General features: G+C 29.6%; 2 protein-coding genes and 1 long non-coding RNA gene across 5 annotated transcripts; 1 reads left to right on the top strand and 2 right to left on the bottom strand.

The window, feature by feature from the left end:
- Positions 1-3,816: 3,816 nt before the first annotated feature.
- LOC103484134 (uncharacterized protein PAM68-like) lies at positions 3,817-4,646 on the bottom strand. Its single transcript, XM_008441089.3, has one exon. The coding sequence runs from the start codon at positions 4,506-4,508 to the stop codon at positions 3,954-3,956; it is 555 nt and encodes a 184-aa protein (XP_008439311.1). The 5' UTR covers positions 4,509-4,646; the 3' UTR covers positions 3,817-3,953.
- Positions 4,647-13,367: 8,721 nt separating this feature from the next.
- On the top strand, positions 13,368-14,667 carry LOC127149893 (uncharacterized). The gene is made up of 3 exons (XR_007821752.1): positions 13,368-13,434; positions 13,520-13,610; positions 13,905-14,667. It is a non-coding gene; the product is annotated as an uncharacterized LOC127149893 (long non-coding RNA).
- Positions 14,668-16,282: 1,615 nt separating this feature from the next.
- LOC103484133 (DUF21 domain-containing protein At5g52790) lies at positions 16,283-22,727 on the bottom strand. Of its 3 annotated transcripts, XM_008441087.3 has the most exons (13): positions 22,362-22,725; positions 21,847-21,923; positions 21,627-21,710; positions 21,424-21,537; positions 20,840-20,926; positions 20,239-20,378; positions 20,061-20,148; positions 19,202-19,275; positions 18,808-18,914; positions 18,546-18,733; positions 17,958-18,004; positions 17,450-17,729; positions 16,283-16,573 (listed from the first exon to the last, which is right to left on the bottom strand). In XM_008441087.3, the coding sequence occupies exons 1-13, from the start codon at positions 22,540-22,542 to the stop codon at positions 16,538-16,540; spliced, it is 1,503 nt and encodes a 500-aa protein (XP_008439309.1). In that variant the 5' UTR covers positions 22,543-22,725; the 3' UTR covers positions 16,283-16,537. The 3 variants fall into 3 exon arrangements, with proteins under 3 accessions (XP_008439309.1, XP_008439310.1, XP_050941744.1); XM_008441088.3 differs by lacking the exons at positions 16,283-16,573; positions 17,958-18,004 and having other exon boundaries at positions 17,456-17,729; positions 22,362-22,727; XM_051085787.1 differs by lacking the exons at positions 16,283-16,573; positions 17,450-17,729; positions 17,958-18,004; positions 18,808-18,914 and having other exon boundaries at positions 18,595-18,733.
- Positions 22,728-23,730: the final 1,003 nt, after the last annotated feature.

Genomic DNA, 23,730 nt, shown 5'->3' with positions numbered 1-23,730 from the left:
AGTTAAAACTACGGAGAGAGTTTTTTAGAGAGAGGAGATGATTCAACAGAAGACCAAATTAGTTTTTTTCATATTACAGGAAATAGAACAAGAACAACATCTTGTTCTCTATTCTTCTCTTCCATCTTATTGTTTAGAAGCGGGAACCTAGAGGTTTCTTGCATTTGGATTCAATAAATCAGTGATTTGCTCATTGTAAATCTGCAACGAAGTTTTTCTAGCGAATTTAAATGAACTCATAGATAAAATATGTAGATCATACAGTGGAAGGCAACCATTGTCCAACCTCGAGAACAGAACAGTAACCATCGGACAAAGCATTGGCTGGACCCCAGATGGTATATGTCTTACCGCTTCCCGTCTGGTTCTCAATTAGTACAGAGGCATTTAGGATGCAAAATAAATATCATAAAATTCAGGATAAAGAGAAGGGTGGATGAAGAGATGCAAAAGGGAATTTATTAAGCAACAAGAATTTCAAATAAATCTCAGAGTGTTTTTTTAGAGAGTGAATTCTGTACCCTCAAATCATTCTTGACCCCCAAATTTTTCAATGGTATTTAGAAAGAGAAAACCACAGAGAGATTTTTTTAGAGAGAGAGGAGATGACTCGACAGAAGACCAAATTAGTTTTTCATATTACAGGAAATAGAACAAGAACAACATTTTGTTCTCTATTCTTCTCTTTCATTTTATTGTTTAGAAGGGGGAACCTAGAGTTTCTCGCATTTGGATTCAATAAATCAGTGATTTGCTCATTGTAAATCTGCAACGAACTTTTTCTAGTGAATTTAAATGAACTCAGAGATAAAATATGTAGATCATACCGTGGAAGGCAACCGTTGTCCAACCTCGAGAACAAAACAGTAACCATCGGACAAAGCATTGGGTGGACCCCAGATGGTATATGTCTTCCCGCTTCCCGTCTGGTTCAATTAGTACAGAGGCATGTAGATCAAGCGCCGTTAGGGCTAGGAGAAGAAGATGGTGGTGGATCGGCGAGATGGGTATCTGGCAACCCGGAAGATAGGGTTTCTTGGCTGCGTGCTTCATTTTAGAGAAGTAGAAATTGAGAGATAGGAGGAAGAGTGAAGATTCTGAGGAAGAAGAAGAAGAGCAGAGAGCGAGAGAGAAGGGGAGAGGGAGTTAGCCGTTAGAGAGGAAGGTTGTGGAAGAAATTTGAAACGGGAGAGAAGATGTAAAGGGACGGTTTTTGTTGTAACAATAAAAGAAGAGGATGATCCTTGTTATCTATCATTTTCAAATTTCTTTAATTAATTAAAACGATACCTGACTCATATTTTCAATAATTAATTAATAACAATCATTAAATGGGCTTTCTTTTTATTATTGTTGTTTCAACTACAAATAAAAGAAAATAGTTTAACTCTAACTAAATTACTAAATTTATGTGCACAAGTTCATTTTTGTGGCCAGAAAATAGTGCCGGAAATGTTGCTCTATGATTAAAAACAAAGGAGAAAAGCTATGAAGATAGTTAGTTTCCGAACTGGAAGGCAATTCTTAGTTAATTAATCTATGCAATAATTTCACTGGGTTTAATTAAGTTTCCTTGAAATTTAAAATCATATTATTCTCGACCTTTCACTTCAAATATTTTTATTATATTTGATCACCTTTAACTAGAACATTTACATCTTTAACTAGAAAATAAAAAATGTTTTTTAAAAAATTCGTTTTTCTTTAAGTTTTAGTAAAATTTGCGTGGAAACACTAAAAAAAACTATTTAGTTTAAAACAATTTTAAGTGGTTATTAAACGTGATGTAATTTCTTTCAAAATAACTTATTTTTTAAATTAAACTTTTAAAAATATAATCTAAAAACATCTTTAGAATTTAAGTTATAGAAATTTGAGAGTTCTTGTTTATGTTTAGTTGTTTTTTTTTTTTTCAATTTTGATGATATAGAAAAGTACGAATCTCACACCAACTATCATTAGCAATCCAAGAGCAAGCCCTTATTATTAGAAAAAAATTTATAGCTTTTCTTTTCTCACACATAAGTTATTGTAACCACAGTTATTTATGATTTTGTCGGTACAACAAATGCAGGGGTATAAATAAAGAACAAAGCATGAACATTACTTTGAGTTAAAGATAATACTAGGTTTAACGAGTAGTAACAAAGTTGAACAATTCGTATGATATGATACAATGAAATCGGTGGTTTATTTAGGATTGTTATAGTGTCATTTGTTCATATATTTAAACATTATTCAATTTTAGTTATTCTACTTTCAGTAAATTTTAAATTTAGTCATTCAAAAATTAGTTTAAATAATTAAGCTAAAATAACATTTTAGGTCTAGATACATTGTTTTAATTCATTCTTTTATCGTTAATTCTTTTTTATAATTTTTTTTTGTTATCTAATAGTATTTATCTATAAATTTTAAAAATATATTTCGATAGAGTATATTTCTTTTCTCAAATTTATCATATTTATTATTTAGTTAAAATTTCATTTTAGTTTCATATACTAAAAAAATTTTCAAAATTTAGTATTCATATTTTCAAATATCCAATTTTAATTTATGTACTAGTAAAAAATACTAAATTTAATCGTTTGATATTAACCTTTATCAAAATTGGTTCAATAATAATAATAATTTTATGTGAAATTCTATAATAAATTATAAAACGTGAATATAGTTCCTAAATTATAATTGAAGTTATTAACCATATTTATTGGTTTATTTTTGAAGGAGTGAATTCAATTTAGATGGAAATGAAATTAAAGAAAATGACGGTGATTGGGGAGGTTGATTCAGTATGTATGATCCGAAAACTAAGAAAATTTAGTCAAAATGGAATAATCTCAGTGGGATCTCAAAAGAAGATAAGATAAATAAAATAAAAGAGGAATCGCCTAAGACTTTCAACAATACAAATAATGTTCCTTATTATTGTGTTGAAATGTCATATAATCCTCCTCTACCTGTTTTATTTTATGGTAAAATTTAAATATCCAATGTCTATAAATATTATTGGGATGTTTATTTCTAATGATGTATTAATTAATATGATTATAAGTAGGTGTATCAAGTTGAAGATATTATCGAAATAAAAAGTTAGAGAATTGAAAGTATGCATCATACTTATAATTTTGAGATGTTTCAGTAAATCTCAAAAAGAAAAAAAAAAGAAAAAGAAAAACAAACATTTTTAATGGAAAGTAATTATGTTTGTATATATTCTTGTTTTTTAAGACTCATTTATATACATATGATAGTTTGATTTATGAAATCAATATCTTAACAAATAAATATAAATTAGTTTGTTTGTTATATTTAATGTAAATATATCTCAATTGTTAGAGTAGTTATAATGGTTGAACATGTAATACTTCTTGTTAACTAATTTTCCTACCTGACATTTCAAATTTTCATGAGCGGAATATTTTAGGATATACTCGAAGTGATTTTAAAATTGTTATATTATATCATATGGCGGATAAGAGGTTAATTAAATTGTAACTAGTGAGAGTGAATTGTATTTTGTTATCACAACACGTGGATCATGTGGTTTCTTGATGTATTTAAAGAGAGGATTTCCTCATGTTATGAATATGATGAATTCTCGTTCCTCTCGAAATGTTAAAATCTTTTTATCAGTTCAAGATCACTTAAAAATATCTCTTTCATCACTCAAAATTTAATACTTAAATACAATTTTGAAATCCTACGAATTGGTTTTGAATAGTTAAAAAAGACAAATTTCAAAAGTAATTTAAAAAACTACCAAATGCTACAAAATGTCACTCCCAAATACTCGTAAAAGCAAAAATCACCAAATTTACGAGCATACAAATTAAATTATATACTAACATATGCATTTTTGGGTACATTAATTACCGGTATACAATCCGCAGAGACTTACTTATCCGTGTCATGGTATCTCCGTAACCAAACAGAGAGCCGATTAAATTTCCTTAGCGACTGACTTCATCTTCCTCCTTCCACATTTCAACCCAATTCTTCTGGGCCTCTTCCCATCCCATCACAGATCCTTTCTTCTCCGGATCCAAACTCGTCGATAAGGTCCCGTAAGCAATTCCCATTGTCGAAGCTCCAAATGTCAGGAAAGTAGTAAAAAATGGTACCCAAATAGGCACATCCCAAAGGTTTTGCTCCTTAATCGCTTGGAAAATCTTCAACAATGTCACACCGAACGCCATCGGAATCCCGACAAATGCCAAGATTCTCGTTATAATCCTACTGTATACGGCTTCCGGAATTTCGTCGTCGTCGTCTTCGTTGTTATTTTGGCCGGAAAGGTTTTTCGCGGCGGTTTCTCTGTTTTTCGCCGTCGCTGGAGAACCAGTGAAGCCTTTGGCGTTTACTTGGACTTGGCCTCTGGATGTTGTTGTGAAATTGCTGAGATTCTTTGTGATTGTTGAGTCGTTGATTATTACGGTTCTTTGATTCCGTGGCGGAGGCTTTGGAAGGAGGAGAGCCTGGCGAAAGGAACACCCAAAGGATTTCATGGCGACTTAGGTTTTGATTCCGTTTCTAATTTGTGTATGTTTGTTTGTATCGCCGGAAATCTTATCCGAAAGCTTTTATGAGGTGATCCATGGTGTTTCATTTTTCATCTACGAAAAGATATGGATTAATTTATTCTTCTTAATTTTTTTTTTTTGTCAACGAAAATAATTTCAATTAATACTTTGAAAATTGGGAAATCGTAAAAAAAATGTAAATAGTAATGATTTTTTGTTTTTCACCGGTCTTTCTCAATAAAATGAATAAAATGTAAATTGTTTGTCCTTTTTTTTAATTTAAAAAATATGACTTGAAAACTCTCACTTAAATTCAATTATGAAATTATTCAAAAAAATCTATAATCTCTGATATATATATATATATATATATATATATATATATATATATATATATATATATATATATATATATATATATAAAAGGATGGAAATAGAGAAACTTTTTCTTTTCAGTTTTGTCCTCCATTTTCTTGTTTTTTACCTTAATTTATTGTAATTTAACTTTTAGTTTTATTTTTTAATTTTAAATTAATTAATATTGGTTCATTCCTCCCAACTATTCACATTCCCTTCTCATATTAATTTTTTTTAATCTTTTTCAACCTTTCAAATTCTTCCTTCTTGTTTTTAACTTCATTTTTCAATTTGAAATTAATTATTGTAGTTATTGTATCATTTCTCTAAACTATTCACATTCCATTTTCAAATTAACTCTTTTATATCTCTTTCAACCTTTCAAATTCTTCATTTTCAAATCTTTGGTTATAAATATTTTATTCATGTTCACAAACCAAATTACTACGGGTGAAGAATAAATCAAATAATGCTTTTTTATTCTCTTCCATCTTTTTTATTTTGTTGTCTATTTTATTATATAAAAGTATGCATGTTTGCGTATATTCCTTCATTTATAAGTTTCTCTTTAGTACACAACGTAAGTTCAGAAAACTTGAACCCAACTTCGTGGTTGATGTGTACATATGTTTATGCTCTTTATGTTTAAATCATGTAATATTGAGAGTTTTTTTTATTGTAACCATGAGAATCTTGCTCATGTTTTTTTCTTCATTTAATTTTTTTATTAAAGTTATTTTATTAATGAAATTGTTGAGTGACTTATATTATGATTTTGTTAAAACAATATAGATATTGTTGAAATTTATTAAGTATAGATAAAGGTAAATAAAATGTGTAAAACAAGAAATATTAAATTCTTTTCTTTAAATTTTTTACCTACAAAATCATTAAAAAAATTATGATTTCACGTTTACAATTTCATAATTTCAAAATAAATATGATTTTGGTGGATGTTTTACCCTCTTATTATAACTTTTTTTTGGTCTTGCTTTTGTTACAACTTTATTACTCACATAGATTAATATTGTTTGTTGTCATTTTCACATTCAACAAAATAGAAGTTACGCACTTCATTAACTTTTCATCTCTAGGTTTTGATTCCATAATCGATATTAGTTAATGTTATATGTTATTAGGACTATAATGTAACTTTTCCATCTTCCATAACTAATATTGCATAATGCTATATGTTATTATACAACTAACAACCTTTCTAAAATGTTAAGAAATGAAATTTGAATTGTGCAATCAAATCAAATTCAAATAAACATTTGAAAGATGACACAATTGTTTATTTACTGAATAAATTCATTTTCCACTCATTACGATGTGAATATAAAAAGAATATAAATATGAAAACATTGAAATGATTGTTCCAAATTTATAAAGTTAAGTTAAAACTATAATTTTTTCGGGTATGATTTTCACGTGCATCACACATGTTGTTTACTAGTAAAGAAAAATTGTTATAAATATTAAAATATTTAAACTATTTACAAAAATATAACAAAAAAATTCAAAAAGCTATAAAGAGTTTGATGGACTTTGTTATAGTTTTAATATTTTGCTATTTTTGAAAATGCTCCATAAAAATGTAATGAAGAACCAAATGCACATTATTACCTGATGCTAAAGAAAATATTTTCTAGTTATGAATATTGTGAATACTCGACTTCTAAATTTATTGCATTTGCAACAACTTGGTCTTTTAATTGTAATACTTCAAATAACATATATGTAATTTACATCTAAATTGGCATGAACTTGTACAGTCAACTTCTCTTATATATCATATATACTTTTCATTAACTCAATTTTTGTGTTAAATTTAATATATAATTTTTTTTTGTAAGTTTTAAATTTCTTTGTTTAAATTATTTTTTTGTTATATATATATATATATATGTATACCATTAATTTTTCTATGACATTTGTGAAATTTTAATTAAGTTTTTTAAATAGTTAGCAATATACTGATATAAAAACACTATAACTCATAATAAATATAATCATTATCTAATTAATAATAGTATTATTAAAATATAACCTAAAAATTCAAGGTTGAACCATAAAATATAAAAAGTATTCCATTGTCACACATAATATATATAACTTCAAATCTCCTTCCTAAAAAATGGAAAGCATACATAATAGTTCATGCATAAAAAAAAAATAAAAATTGTAAAGTTGTAAATGTAGTAATTAGATTCCAAATATTAGCACGACTAGTGGGATGTTTGGTGGAAGGGTTGGATTATGGGAGTTAGGGTTATAGGTTAGAGTTATGATAGTGTTATGATAAGATGTGTTTGGGGAAGAGTTAAGGCAGTGTTATGAATTTATATATATAATTCATTTTATAAATCCAATATATATATATATATATATATATATATATATATATATATATTTAATTTACCAAGTCGTCAAAGTTTTCATAAAACAATTTGCCTTAATTTCTTTAAATACAATTTCTTTAAATACGAGGTTCATTTTCAACATCTTTTAAGTAATCGTTGCGTGCAAATAATTTTTTATTTTAAATTCATATTTTAAATCGAATACACGAATTTCATATATTTAACTTACCAAATTGTCTTAGTTTTTGTAAAACAATTTGCCTTGATTTATTTAATTACGATATTCATTTTCAACATTTTTTAATGATTTGTTACGTTTCAATAAATTGGTTTTTATAAATGTAACACAACTCGTAAATATGTAAATAAGTGCAAACAACAATTGAAAATACGAGAAGTATTGGAAACAGATAATAGAAACAAAGGCTTTTACCAACTCTAATTTTGTTTTTAAGTAGAAAATTACAATCAATCTAGTTTTAGGTTTCTCATCAATTTATTTTTGCTTATTTTTAAAATATTAACTTTAATTATTATTATTATTTTTTTTAACAATGATTTATATACTTTCAAAATATTTATTTTAGTCATTGCAATAAATATTGGGCGAAAAATTCATAAACCTACCATATCTATAAACAAAAGATTTGCTATGTTAATTTAACCAAACTTAATTTAATAACCAAAATAACATTATGAAAGTGGAAAAATATAGATAAACCATCTCTAAATAATAAGTTTGTTGAAACTACAACCCTAATAATTTTTAATTTAATCAAATAATCCTTATAGTTTGATAATTGTTATAATCAATTTATTGTAGTTTATTAAAATTTTATCATTTTTTTTATTGGGTTGACATTCTTTAGATATTTAAGCTAATTAACAAAATACAATGAGGTTAAGATTGATATCAAAATTTTAATTTCACAAATATATTGATATGAATTCGAATATAGAGTTGATTGAAAGTAATTAAATTAAAAATTTAATTGTCGTATAATCACAATAAACTACCTAAATCAAGAGTAAAGAAAGAAATTTGAAATTTTAATAATGTAATTGTACCAAATTCACAACTTAAAAAATAAATTGTGTTTTTAAAATAAAAAGATTTAAATTAACAAAACTCATAAGTATAGAAATTATAAATGAGAAAAAAAAAATGAATTAAGGAAGAGTTGAGGAAGGATTGGTGAATGGTTAAGGAAGGGTTGAGGGGGTAAAACTAATGTTATGATAACCCTTCCCTCAAACATGCCATAACATTTTTCTAAAAAGTTTGAAAAGCTAAATCTGTCAAAATTTATTAAATATTGATCTATCACTGACAGACCATAAAAGTTTGTCTTCTATCACGGATAGATTTTACTGTATTTGTATTTTTAAATTTTTTTATATACTTAATTATTATTCCTAAAATTCCTATGCATTATAATTACCTTTAAAAAATATCAAATAAAAGTTTAAGTCCTAAAATTTAACTCAAATCCTAAAGTCTCGAACTAGGATTTAGTGTGACTACCAAAATGTGTCCTAAAAACATAAAAAATTGTCCTAAAAAGTGTCAAAACTAGTCGACCTACAAACAACTTAGCGTAACTACCAAACTCAAAACCAACTACAATATATATAAGGTATCTAAACGATAATTCAACAAAAACATCCAAAAAGCTAAAAGTGAAGGTTCAAACGAGATGCAAATGACCAAAGTGTGGCTTTCAAACCCAAAACCAACCTAAAAAGTCTCTAAAAAGTATCTAGGTGACACTTTAACTCTCAATACAATGCTTACATGCCCCAAGTGTGATTTTGAAACTAAAGTTCAACTAAAAGTGAACTAAAATGTGTCTTTAACTCTTCGAACCGACCTACAAAACAAGTTAAAAAGCGTCTAAGTGACACTTTAACTCAAAAAAAACAAGTTAAAAAGTGTTTAAGTGACACTTAACTCAAAAAAGGGTTTGTGTAACCTGTCTTTTATTGACTTGTTTGGTTTTTCAAAATTCTTTCTTTCTCAGCCAAATGCGAACGAAATTTTTTTGTTTTATATTTTCTTCAACTCAATACTGTTAATTTTATCGTTTTAATTGAAATCCATTAGTGGTTTCAGTCCGTTTAAGTGAACCATTTTATTTTTTGATTTTATCGATTTTTCCTCCAATACTTAGCAAGTTTAGTCTTCATGTTAATCATCACTCTAAGTAGCATTGAGTTAGCACTGTGGGAATTCACTTAAGTGTTTACAATTTTAAATTATTGAAATTCTATGGAGATCAAAATCGAATTGGTATACAAAGAACTTGAAATCTCTGATGTGACATTGTAAAAGACTTAAAAAAACCTTATTAACATCTTAACATTTGTCTGATCCTTCATAGTAAGTGGTCGTTGTTAGTTTTATGATTTTGGCTAAATATACTTGTTTAAGTTTCATTACGTTTGCTTCTTGGAATGTTTGGATTGTATCATAATATGTTTTTGTGAGATTTTTTTGAGATGTAATTGAGAACAAAAACAAGGGTGCAGATGAGAGGAGTGGAAGAAAGGCTCGTCGACAGAGTTCTAGATCTTTTGGATGCTCTTTCATTCGTGACCGCGGAGTGGGTCGTGGCTTTTAAGGAGCAATCCTTCTAACCTTCCCGCTTTCAAAGACCATTCTTTCTCCTTTGAAGTTAGGCCGACGGCCGACGAGCTCATTGAAGTACCGAGCGAAGAACTGAAACTGCAGTTTCCACAGCCTCAGCTGAAAGAGCCACTGCCTCATCCACCGGAGCAAGCGCCTCAATGAAGAAGGTGAAAAGAAGATTGAATGAGGCTTACTCAACTGCTCCTTCTGACGGCACAAGAGCTTACTAAAACGAGAGTCCTTCTCTCCTTTCAGTCGAGCCTCAGTCGCAGCTTAATATGAGCCGGTCCGGAGGCAGGAAAATCTTTCTCAATGAATTCAGCCTTTCTTTCTCTTTTTCATAAATGCCCTTCCCTTCGCTTAGGAGGACGACGTTTAAAGTAAGATGTTGATCAATGTAGATTTCCTTTTCATATTTATCTTATTTTGTAGATTATTTTCTCTGAGATGTTTATCTTTTTCGGTGCTATGCCAAATATATCTGGGGATATTTTCCATAGCTTTGCTAGGGTTGTCACATATATTGTTTTATGATTTTGATTACAAAGCTTTGATAGACTACCTTCGACATTGTGTTATTGTTCGAAGACAGAGAGTTCTTTTTGAATGTGATGGCAATTCTTGTGCATTGTTGTTACAAAGTCCATATCAAATTCCAAAGAGGTAGCATAAGGTGATTTCATTCGAGAAGGATTTTTTCAATCTTAGGGTCGAGATCCTAAGGTACAATCATTTGAGAAGGGAGTTCTTGTACACTAAAGATGAGTCTTGTGTGTTTTTTAAGTGAAAGGAGTTTACAGGATGAAAAAAAGATAACTTCAAATGAGAACAAGAGTTTCATAAGCTTAGGGAGTGCCTAAGCTCTACATCACTAATATCCACACACTTAATTAGGGGAACCCAAGTTCAAGAGAGGGAGTATCACATTTAGGCTCTACGATTGTCACTCTAATCATCATTGTCTATTGATAAATACAACGTTAGAATGACCTAACTTGATTACATTGGTGGATTATCTTTCATAGACATACTGACCTCTTAAAGTTGGTGTCCATCATGAAATTGGGTTACCAACTCTAGCATATTATTTTTGTTGCTTTGTCTATTGATTTGCTCTATCTATGGTTGCTAGAGCATGTTGTGTGACATTTATATTACGTGTGTAAATACCACGTTTCAAAATTTAAATGGAAAATCACTTTTATAAACAGGGTTTTCATCCTCTAATTTGTCAAAAGAATTTCAAACTGTATAGGTGACTTCAAGCATCATATATGTGTGAAGTTTCATCTCGTGATAATGTCTAAATACACACTCTTACAAGCAATCCTTTTAATTTCGATACTTACATTTCTTAAATTTCAACAATTGTGCAAGAGAAAATCTATATATTGAACAATATGGTGATTCCTACTAATGTAGTCATAATATTACTTGAAAGCATCACACACGATAAAGATATGTTTGGCGCATAGAGTTGAATTAAACTAAGTTGGAAATAATCATTTATGTTATTAATAGTTATATTTGTGTTTAGCATGTAAAGTTGAGTTGAGTTATTAATAATTATCGATACGTGGTACAGAAAAAAAAGTTGAGTTGGTTTAAGAAGTGTGTGTTAAGTTTGCTTGTTCACATGAGATTTCTGAAGAAATTTGATTCGTGGAGTTAAACTTGTGTTGATGTTGTATTTATGTTGATTTGATGCGATGTGGTCTGATCTCTAGAATTTGATCCTCTGATTCTCTCTCGGCTAGATGCTTATGCTTGATTTGAGGAAGTGAAACACGTGATGTTCTTGAAGTTGGAGTCTTGGAAGAAAGCTTGGATCTTCAAAGGAGCTTCAATCAATCTTTGAGGGTGTTCTTGAAATTGGAGTTTTCGAAGAAAACTTGTATCTTCAAAGGAGTTTCAATCTTCGAGAGTGTTGTTGAAGTTAGAGTCTTGGAAGAAAGCTTGTATCTTCAATGGAGCTTCAATCTTTGAGGGTGTTCTTGAAGTTAGAGTCTTGGAAGAAAACTTTATCTTCAAACGAGCTTCATCTTCAATCTTTGAGGGAGAACAGTTGAGGAGTTTTCTATCTCTAGACCTTCTGAAGTAAAAAAATTTTACTTCTGAAGTTCAAAAGAGAACTCCTCTATTTATAGAGTTTACTGGTGAGCTTTTATGAACTTGAGTCTGGTCTGGTCCATGGACCATACCCATTAGTTCAATCATATGAATTTGAGTCATATTTTATTTTGGGCTAAACTAAGCTTATTTTTTGGCTTGAATTTTAGGCCAAGTAAATAATATTTAATTCAACCAAAATAATTAATTTGATACAATTGTCATAATAAAGACACGTGACATCATTAGAATTGTCGCTTTAATTTGGGACACGTGTCAATTTTCAGTTAATACCAAATACAATTATTTTAGTAAATGATGTGATAATTTGTGATTGGTTCCAAAATTTCTTATTCAATAGTGCTCTATATTTGAGTTACGTCGACTTTGTAACTTAAAAATTATGAATTGTTTTCCAATGAAATTAATGTTTTTCTCAAATTTTTAACCCTCATTTGAGATGTAAAGTCGAAAGCACCACTAGAAAAAATGAACTCTCTTGGTGTTTGTAATTTTAAATACTTAACGATTTTTGGAAAAAAAAACTTGTGATTTCAAAGATAAAACGTCAATTTTTTTTTATGAAAAAGCGGAGATGGATTAATTTTTAGCTTTCTTGACATTTTTTAAACGTAAAGTGATATGTACTTTTTCTTGACGTTTTAAAAACGTCAAGTAATATCTATTGTTTTCTTGATGTTTTCAAAACGTCAAGAATTTTTATGAAAAAAATGGAGGTGAGTGAATTTTCGGAAAGTTTTTCACTATAAAACATCCTGAGCTATGTACTTTTACTTGACGTTTTTGAAAAATCAAGTAATATCCATTAAATTTTGGACATTTTTAAAAGGCGAATTTTTTTTACAGAAAGATGGGGTGGTCGAATTTTTTAAAAAATTTCAAGTTCCTATATTTGTAGGCATTTTTTAAAACATCAAGTGTTATCTACATTTTTTAAAATATGGTGATTTCTTTATGTGGTTGTAAATTTATTTTGATTATAGTTTTGGTTGTTGTTCTCAATTTGAATTTGTTGATTATTCTTTCTTCCGCAATGTTTGTTGGTCTTCTTTTTCAGGAGACCAAAACTCCAGGCGAGCTTCGGAATATTGAGAAACAGGTTTTTCTTTGTTTCCTTCTCAAATTTTTTTTTCTCTACTTACTGATTTATGAATATGAACTTGATATACATTGCGTATTTTCACTGCTTTTTGTTTCGATTCTATTTGGGTACTTGGAAATTTATATATATATATTGCATTTTTTTCTTCTTTTAATAAGAAATCTTATGTCACTCGATTATTATTATGACTTTTTAAACTGCTGCTCTGTGTATATCTAGTTATGAGGATCAAATTGGTTAACAAGGTCATTTTTTAAAAAAAGGGAATGTTTGAAAGTACATGGACGTAAGGAATAGAGAGGACACCTACAAAAGAAATGATTTGGAAAGGTAGAAGTCCTTAGAAGGTAAAATGATTACTATTTTAAAATCTTATGTGTTTATGATGCTTTTGTATCTTTTTTCTGTTGTGCAGATATTGCTCGACGTTGTTTCAGTATTTCAACATGGTTTCATCTATCTCCAAAAAGAAGCAAGTAACTGCAATAAACCAGGAAGGAATTCAGGTATTTGTGCAATACTCGTCCATTTTTCCTTTCTTAATAGAAGTATATGTGTGTGTGCTTTTAATAAAGAATCAAATATTCCTCTTTGTCAATTGCATTGCTTTAATAATAAATTATGCTTTTATGTAGAGCTTACTAACCGAATAGTCAAACGAAATAGCAAAGTCTAATAACCTCCATTTTTGTATCTTCTAGTTCTTTGTACTGCCATCATCTTTAGTTTCATTCATCTTTTATCTTGAAAAGAAAAATAAACTCTAGTTTCCATCTTGTATTCACTCGTTTTGGGTATAGATGATGAATCGGAGGAGGGAGAGGCAAATCAAAGTAATGAGAAAGGTCTTGATCTAATGGAAACGACTAAGAATGGTTTACTAACAAGCCCATTAGGAAGAGTTAATGATATATCTATGGAAGATAATACAGAAGCAAAAGACGGTTTGATCAGTCTGGTAAAGATTTCGAGCAAGACGTTCTTGCCCCAAGAAGGTAGTTCTCTCGTAAATTTAAGCCCCCCATGCCCGGTGCAAAGAAACCAAACTTGAAGAGGCCAGCATTTGTTTCAGTAGTACTTCCCAAATCGATTACATCTGGTGTAGTTGGAATTCAATTCAATGAAAGTAAAGTTGATAGTGTGGAAAAAGAGAATCCATTTTTCTCTTTGCTCACTGGCGGCAAAGCCAAAAGTAGTTTATTTTAAGCCGTAGAGAATTTTAGCAAGGAGTTATATTCTTTGAAGTTGCACATATGCCATTGTCATTGGTTATGGAAAAATCATCCATAAGCGTTTTTGATAAATTGAGATTAGTATTGTAAAATCTTGTATGGTTATAGTTAGATAGCTAGAAACAAGTTTGAACGTTTGAGTTCAGACCAATTTTGTTGTTTCATTTAAGCTCTCAACTTGTCTATGAGTTATTAACTAATAAAAACCATAGTAGAGCCAATCGCTGTCGAACATCCAACGAAGTTTGAAACATAAGCCTTCCCTGGGTGGCACCAGAAAACCAATCAGACAACTCAAAAGAATCCCAAACTTATAGCATCTATTAAATGGTTTTGAAATGCTGAGAATAGGCTCAATTGATATTTTCTAGACATGTGTCTGACATGTTTATTGTTTAGCATTCTCTAAGTAAATGAAAACATGAGAAAATTACTACACATCCTTATAACTTTCACATCGTTATCATTTTTATTGTATGAATTATATATAGCACCATTAAATTGTTCAAAGCCTTACTTGATGATGTTCTCATTGATCTGAGAGAAGAAATAAGGTCTTAAAAAGTGGGAGAAGGAACAAGTTGACATTAAAAGGAAAGAAGGAATAAGTTATTGAAGCGTAGTTTGAGGGTAATAACAAACTTAAGACGAAGAATATTTTAAAAAATGAGAATTTTGTCAAATTTGTAAAATTCTAAAACAATGTGTTATGTTTGCTATATCATATTCTCGAAAGACGAACTACGATTTTTCTTTATTATAACATATAATTGTGTATATAATCTGAAAATTTGTCCTAAATATTTTCAATATTTTTACTGTTTATAGTAACCACCCTTCCTTGTGAAATGGTTTGGATAACTCCAAACCCAATTCAAAGCCGAAATTTTCGTCCAACCCAATTCACTTTTTACTTAACCCATAAGCCAACTTTTTAATTGGTAGCTGTGGAGGTTAAGCAATATGGTTTTTTGATTGGTTAACAAAGAAGCAAATACTTCCAAAGAAGAAATTTGGGCTTTGGAAATCTCTATAAAGAAACTCAATTTTGAAGGAAACATATAGAGTATTGTGTCTTGAGGTTGATATCTTGTTGTTGAAAAATGAAAAGTGGACCTTAAGTTTGTTATTCAAAAAGGGGCCGAGAGCTCTCCGAAATTTTTTTCTCCCTTTTCTTCAACATTTTAGTGAGTCACAATGAGCATATTCAAAGTAAAAATACATAGTGTATTTTTTCTTATTTTGTTGAAAGTTCCTTTTATTTTGTTCTAAGATACCAAATTGTGGTATTTAGATTGTTCAAATGGCTTTCGTTAAGCTATTTGGGGTAGGGAGGTTTGTAAGCGTGTTTGAGGGGTTCTTTCAATCACCATTATAATAGAACATGTTGTTGCAAAAAATTGGATGTAGTTTCGAGTTTGAGGTGAACCAATATAATTTTTCAATGTCATTCTCCTTTTTTCCTACGCTACATTATTTACAATTTTATAAATGATTGCTTATTTGGTTCTAACTTGTTGAAATGAGAATATGAAATATAATTTAATTTGTTTCGTATTTATGTATATGTAATTTCTTTGTTTAAGAGGAAATTGTCAATAACAATCTCTACAAGTTTTTATAGTAAGTAATGAGATTGATTATTAAAAATTTAAAACTAAAATTGAACAAACTCTAAAATAGAAAGTAAAATAGGAATACAAAGTAAAATAGGATTTTAACCCGATCTCTGTTCTCCACTAACCGCCACCACGACTCTGCAACCACGGCCAGATCTTTACATGGTTTGTGTTCCCTTTTCCTCACAATTTTTATTATAGAAATTTAAAATATCAATTTAGTCTTAATTCTAATTATTTATTACTTATTTCAAAATTTAGATTCCATCTATTACTTTACTTTAGAGATACATTCTATAATTATTAATTTCAATACTGGAACTATAATTGGTATTAACTTGTGTAACAATCAATATATTATTATCATTTTGTATATATAGAAGTTCATTTCAATTCTAGCCACTTGCTTTCCTAGCCATTTAAACCCAATTAAGAAACAAGGGAGTTTCATAAGGTCATCCCTAAACACAAGTATCTTTGATATATCATGAGAAATATGCACACTGATGTATAATGCTTTTCAATTACATATCATATGCATACATTGCACCAAATAATAAAATCACTCTATGATCCATCTGGCTAATTTTTCAGCTTCTCATAGGATTTCCTTGAGATCTAGAAAGAAAGCAAAAAATATACATAATTAAGTTACAACATTAGAATCTACTTGTATTACTACAATAAATTTCAAGGTAATAAGCAATAATAAAATACATGACTAAGTAAAATGTCTCGTTTGGTAACTATTTTGTTTTTTTTTTCTTGAAAATTGAGTATGTACACACTACTTCCACTTTCGATTCTCTTTCTTTATTATCTATATTCTACCAATGGTTTAAAAAGACCAAGCCAAAATTTGAAGACTACAAAAAGTAGTTATCAAAAACTTGCTTTTGTTCTAGAAATTTGACTAAAGATTCAACAATCGCATTTAAGAAAAATGCACAACTTCCTATAACATGGGGATGAAAGAGACTTAATTTTCGAAACAAAAACAAAGAATGAAATGTCGAGACAAATTAGTAAATTATAGGAACTAATTTGTTAAAATTCCGAAAGTGTCGAGACTAAATTAGTAAATTATAACAAAATGAATTAAATAGATTAAGAAGTTCCTTTCCTTAAATATTGTAAGACAAGAAGTATTTTGGTTAAATTACAAATTTGGTATTTGAAAAATATTTGAATTTAGTTTTTATAATTTATAATTAGAATTTATTATATGTGGCGTGATAAAAATAGTTCTTACAATTGCTGTTGGAACTAAATTCTAACTTTTAAAATCACATAGACTAAATTCTAACTTTCTCTGAACCGACTAAATATGTAATTTAATCAAGTATTTTTGTTTAATCCCCTATGCAATTTATATTTCATCTTTCAAATGCCATATCAAACTCTTTTATCTGAGTATACGTTTATATGTATGCATGTATATCAGAGTATCAATATATATGTATGCATGTATGTATGGAAAGAGAAAAAAAAAACCTTATGAGAAGAAGGTGAAGCAGAAAGAGAAGGAACAGAGCATGGAGTTGGAGAAGAGTGAAAGTAATTTCTAGGGGAAGAAGAGAGGGATGGTGGATTAAATGGGGAGTGAATATGTGGAGGAATTGGAGAATGAAGAATTGGTGAATGATTGTATGAAGAAGAAAGTGGAGAATGATGGTATGAAGATAATGGGGATGCCACTGGTGATATCCATTGCAGATGAGGTCCTCCTGGTGATTCCGATGTTGATCTCCTTACTTTCATGTTCACTTTCAGCCTGTATTTTTACACACATAAACGTGTTAGCCTCGTTCACAAACCACAAACCTATTCAAAATGACTTTTTAAAAGCTTAAAAAAATTGAGCACTTAAAAAGTCATTTCAAACAAGTTCTATTTGTCTAGACAACTGGAGCGAGCTTGCTTCTCGAAAGAGGATAGGCAGAAACAAGTTCTGTCGCGGTTTAAAAAACAAAACTGAGAAAGAAAAGAACTCGGGAGTTACTTGTTGTGGACAGCAACATATTCATCAGTTTCATCCAATATCTCTTCCTTCAGAAACATGAACAACAAAAAAAAAAAAGAAAAAAAAGAATAAGTATGGTTCCTAGTTTTGGTAATCTTAGGCCTCATCAGAAAACATTGGGTCTTTGTTTTTTGAAAATCGTGTTGTTTTTTTACCCACATGTAATTAGGTAAAAACATTTACAGAATCTCTCTTCCTTTGGAAAGATGAACAACAAATAACAAAAACTTTGTTTTTGTTAGCTTTTTTATCAGTTTTCATAACTTGTCATAGATTTCCAAAACATTACTACAAAGTTAGAAGAAAAATCAAAGAAACTCATATGTTATGAAGATATGTTATGAAGAGCTGTGTTTAGAAGCTTAATTTTAAAAAACTAAAAATCAATGATCAAATAGTAATCTGACGGTTGCCTAAGTTGTGTGGTTTAGTTAAAGTATTACAAATCTTATAGTTTCTGTATGTTCCAAAATGATATAATTGAATATTTGCCTTTAGACAAAGAATTTGAGTTTCATTTGCATTGAAAATCAAACATCTTTTGATTATCAGAAAAATAAAACGAACCTGTAAAAGTTCTTCCATGACATCCTCTAATGTTATGATACCAATAACATCTTCATCAAAATCTGGCGTTGATTTTCCATCAGTATCACTACAACCATTAGAGCAAATATTCCTTATTTGCAGCTTAATATGCCCCAACTCCATCTCGGTTACCGGTGTCGCGGTTTCGAGTTCTAGTTTGTTAGAATCTGCAGAGACAGGAGGTTAGTTTTTCTTTTGATGATTCTGGCTACCAAATCATGAAGATATGTAAACATTAAACCTGCAGGCTCTTTGGTTTCATTATGACTCTTTATGACAACAGCCATATGACTATGTCCTTGTTGAAACTGATTCAAAATGTCATACAAAGGTAAGTTCTCACGTACCCTGCATCACATTTGAAATTTTTTGTTGAATTGAAAAGACAAATGGAAATACTTGCATGCATCCTTGCACTTGTTTTTTCTTTTCTCTTTTGCAATTTTGTTACGAGGGAAACTCTAAATTTGAATTTATTATAATATGTGTTTGGAGTGGAGTACTAAAAGATGAATACAGATCAAGATGCCTTCATGCGTATTCTTCTTACTAAATTATAAAATAAAATCTTTAGAAAGATCAAGCTAGGAATCTAAGAGGCCATAAAGGCTAAGGCATGCATCCAACAATTTTACCTTGGAACTTTTCTGATGGTGAGATTTCTGATGGGAGTTTCCTCCTCTGGATTAAATTTGATCAGATTTTTAACCTGCAGCAAAATGATCAGTATCTTTAGGAAACTATATCAATATATATGTAAAGAATTGTTAAGTTCAAATAAAAGCTCTTGTTGATTTGGGAAGGCGATGGTCATGGGTATATTAACGTGGACAATTAGATATCTCGATTGGTGTGAGGTTTTAGAGTAGTTTTAAAAGCAAAATCACGAAAGTTTATATCTAAACTGTATAATATCATACTATCGTGGAAATAATGGAAGTCGTTTTGTTTAACGATTTAAATTTTATGATATAAATATATCTTACTATACGACTCTACTACAAATTATATTAAAATAACATATCAACAATGACATAGAGATATGCCATTATATCCTCCAAGTAGGAAGGTGATGTACCCACTTTGAATTAGTAGTTTTTAAAAACCATCGAAGGAAGCTTTTAGGAGACTCAAAATACATATATAGAATATAAACATTTAAATTACAAATTTACTTCTTTGTAGTTTGTGTATTTTTAAAAGATAGTCTTTGAACTTTTCAACTATTTGTGTCGTAGATCTTTAACATGATCTAAAATTATTAAAATTAATTGATCTATTATCTATAACATGTTTGTCTAAACTTTCAATTTCATCTCTTGTAAAACTGTGATTATCTTTTAAAAGATAAATTGAAAGTTTGGGTACAAAACATGTTATATCAAAAACCAAATAGATACCAATATCAAAATTTTAGAGACTCAACTTTTAATATAACCAACATAAAGTATTGTTTCTTTAATTAGGCCTTACAATTTAACACTTCAAACATACCAAAATAATACCAATGATATTAGTTGGATGTCCCGAGTATATTGGCACTCGACTATGTCCTTTTCTTAAAATCAGCTCCATGGTTTTCCTTAGATTAACAAAGAAGTCAAATAAACAAGTTAAAAATTAAATTCATAAAGTTAAACTAACCAAAATTAAGGTTAGATTTGAAGCATACTCGTTAAGTTTGGAATTTATATCAAGTGAGAACAATTTGGTTAATGGAGTCATAGCATCTCTGGCAGTTTTGAGTGTCATGTCCAAAGCTCCAGTGATTATGGCAGTTTCTTCTTGAGTCAATTCTCCACCTTTCCCTGCCTGAGATAGAAATTATCAATCATATGGTCTTGTTTCCTCAGACACATTAAAATTTACATCAAAACAATATCACTTAGCTTTTAGTATTCAAACCTTTTTTCGGAGTTAAAATATCATTTTGATTCTATATTTTGAAAATTTTTCAATTTTATCATTAAACTTTTGGTTGCCTAATTTTAGTCCTTGTACTTTTAATAAGTTTTAAATTTGGTCTCCATTAAAGTTAATTTATTTTTACGAAAATTGGTTAAATGTAATGAAATATAAAATGTGAATATGTTTTCAAATTTTATAATAAAAATACTAATGGACAAAAAAAAGGTTTTTAAAAAGCAAAATATATTGACTAAAATTAAACCAACTTAAAACAGAAGGAAACACAAAACAGAATGGTATTTAAATTAAGTTATTTGTTTTCTTTTCTTAAAAAAACTATTGGAATGTAAGCATCTTGAACCAACCTTGTTTCCATGCATATCCACAAATGTCTTGAGCTCTGCCCTTCTTAGAAGTGCAAAATGCCCTTTGCCCAGAAGCCAATCTAATAACTGTCATTCACGTATCAATTATAATCGTCTGTTCTCTAGGCAAATGCCACCTTATATTTTCTTTCCTTTGATTTGTTTAAAATAAACATCAAGAGTTTTTCAAAACTATTTAATGATTGTCATTGATAGCTATCTCATATGCTCCACATATTTTTATCACGCTTTTTTGTTTAGTTAATTTTAATTTCATGCAGTGGAGAGATAAATTAAAGGATATACGAGATGGGTGTATCCTACCCTAAGATGCATCTAAATTTTTTTTCTTTTTCAAAATTAAACACTACAAAAAGTAAACCAACACACACTTCTAATTTGTTCATCCTTCTGAAATGCATGATATCGTCCAAATAAAACCCACACAAGCGCTGTAAACAGAAGTATGTGAAATCTCAAGTGGGAGCATGTTGGAATATTATGACATAAAACACAATTAATATTCCAAAACATTTCTCATTGCCAGATTGTTAAGCAAATTAAATTCATAACATGATTATTACCTTACTGATGGGGTAAGACAAAGGAAAGAGGACTAAGAGAAGCACCCGAACAACGACGGACAGCTTAGCGCCAACACTCAGCCCATACCTTGAACATATAGCTTGAGGAATAATCTACGGAGAAAAGAAGCATTATTATTATTATTCAATCAAAAGTACCACATAACATGAAGAAGGAAGTTCATTTGTTTTTGAAAATCTACCTCTCCAAAAGTTAGTATGAGAGTGACTGATATCACAATTGCACCCCAAGCTGGGAGAAGTGCATCAATGAAGATAGGCAGGGCCTTATATTATTGGAAGGAAAGGAAAAAACACAATTAAAAATATTTTCAAAAGAAGTTCTATGAAGTTTTTTTTTTTTTTTTTTTTTGTTAAAAAAATTAAAGAGTTTGATTAAGATTATAGAATGAAGAGAAGTACCTCCATTGCCATAGCATTGCTTATGAGCAGTGTGCAAAGAAGCAAATGCTGGTTCTTTACTATGGGCAGAATTTTAGCTACAAGCAATGTGAAATGTGAACAGAGAACTAAGTTAGAAGCGCTTTTACTTTTTTGATAATATCATTTGGTTTTTCAAAATATAATTAAGTTTATAATACACAACTTTTATCATTTGAGTTCCATTGTTTTGAAATACAATTATTATGGTTAATTGTAGCGCATTATAGTTGGGAACACCAACATTATAAATTATAATCAGAACCCCAAACATGGAACGTGTTGTAATGTCTACTCCACTCATTTGAAGCTGGAGGCCCAGAAACTATCAAATGCTATCAAACGAGGTCAAAGTCTTCAATTTTAACTTAGTTTCTATTTAAATTTTGTGAGGTTTGTTTCTCCAACAAATACAATCAAAATACGAGTTCATGAATGAAAGCATAACATGAATCAATTGCTCAACAAGAGGAGAGCAGCAAGTGCCTGAAACTTACCGGCATTTTTTTGGTCGTCAGGCCTGCCAGATGTGGCAAGAACCTCAAGATCAACCAAGCTAAGCGACATAAGTCCGAGCGTAAGCCCCGACATAAGACCAGCAAAAGCAACCAACCCTACGCATATCAAAAGATACATCCAGAACCTTGGCTCACAGCACGGAACATCATTTGCAGCCATGTTCTCTTTATTTGTTAATACAAATTAAAGCTCTTTGGAGTTCAAAACTTTGGCTTCAAATGGCCTAAAACAAAGGGAGATTTGAGGTAAACAAACAAGATTAAAATCGTGGCTACAGATTGAAATGGCTAAGAACACAATGAAGTGATTAAATAGAACAGGAATCGAGAGGGCCAACGGACACGTACCAAAATGACAAAAGAAGAGAATCTATGACATGTATAAAACAAAACTGCCCCCAAGAGACTTGGCCCTTTGAAATTATAAACAATACTATAGCACAAAATGACCTTCTAATAAAAAAGGAGAAAGTGGAAGTTTGATGATGGAAAATTGATGTGGTTACACTCTGCTGATGTGCTTGTCAATAATTCAATTGAAAATGTAACAAAAGTAATTTTGTGGGATTCACTTTATGAACTTGTTTTGTTTCTTAGTAGTTAGTGTATTAGTTATTGTCTGTTTTTTTCCTATAAAATAATATAAACTGGTGGTTGAGTTTAGGATAGAATTTTTTATTTGAAATATTTTACCAAAATTTGTCTCATCTATATGAAAAAGAAAATAAGGACAAGAAGAATTTTTTTTTAATAATTTTGAATAAATTATATAGATGATTTTAACTAGCATATATATGTTCATTACATTTTAATGGGTCTGAGCCAATAAAAATTCTTCATCCCTTCCTCTATTTGTTTGATGAACAACAGAATGATTTAAAATGAGAGTGAGAGATGCATTTAGTCAAACATAAATTTCCTAGATCCTACAGATAATGTTAAAACAGAAAAGCATAAAGCTAACACTGACAAGTTTATGCATGGTAAGCTTCATAATGAAGAACAGGGAACTAAAATCTTCTAAAAATGTTAACTTTTGACAAACAAAAGCAGGCTGGTTTTTGGCTCGAATATTCCATTTGTTTGACGATTCGGAATCAAGATTTGATGTTTCAGCAGAGGCACAGTCTGAATGAAACAATCATGTATGAATACTTCAAAGATTTTGAACCACTGAGAACACTTTTGGATATGATCCCTTGAAAACCGTTTAACTAGAAGTTGGCTTCGAGAAATTTGATATAAATTTTCTACCTTAAAAAAAAAATCTATTGATTAACCAGATCATTCTCTTATTAGTTTATATAACATGAGATTTGATCTCAAAACCAAATGACAATGATAAAAA

The sequence above is a fragment of the Cucumis melo genome, chromosome 6, assembly GCF_025177605.1.
Source record: "Cucumis melo cultivar AY chromosome 6, USDA_Cmelo_AY_1.0, whole genome shotgun sequence".
Lineage (NCBI taxonomy): Eukaryota > Viridiplantae > Streptophyta > Magnoliopsida > Cucurbitales > Cucurbitaceae > Cucumis > Cucumis melo.
This window is presented reverse-complemented; position numbering and strand designations above follow the sequence as displayed.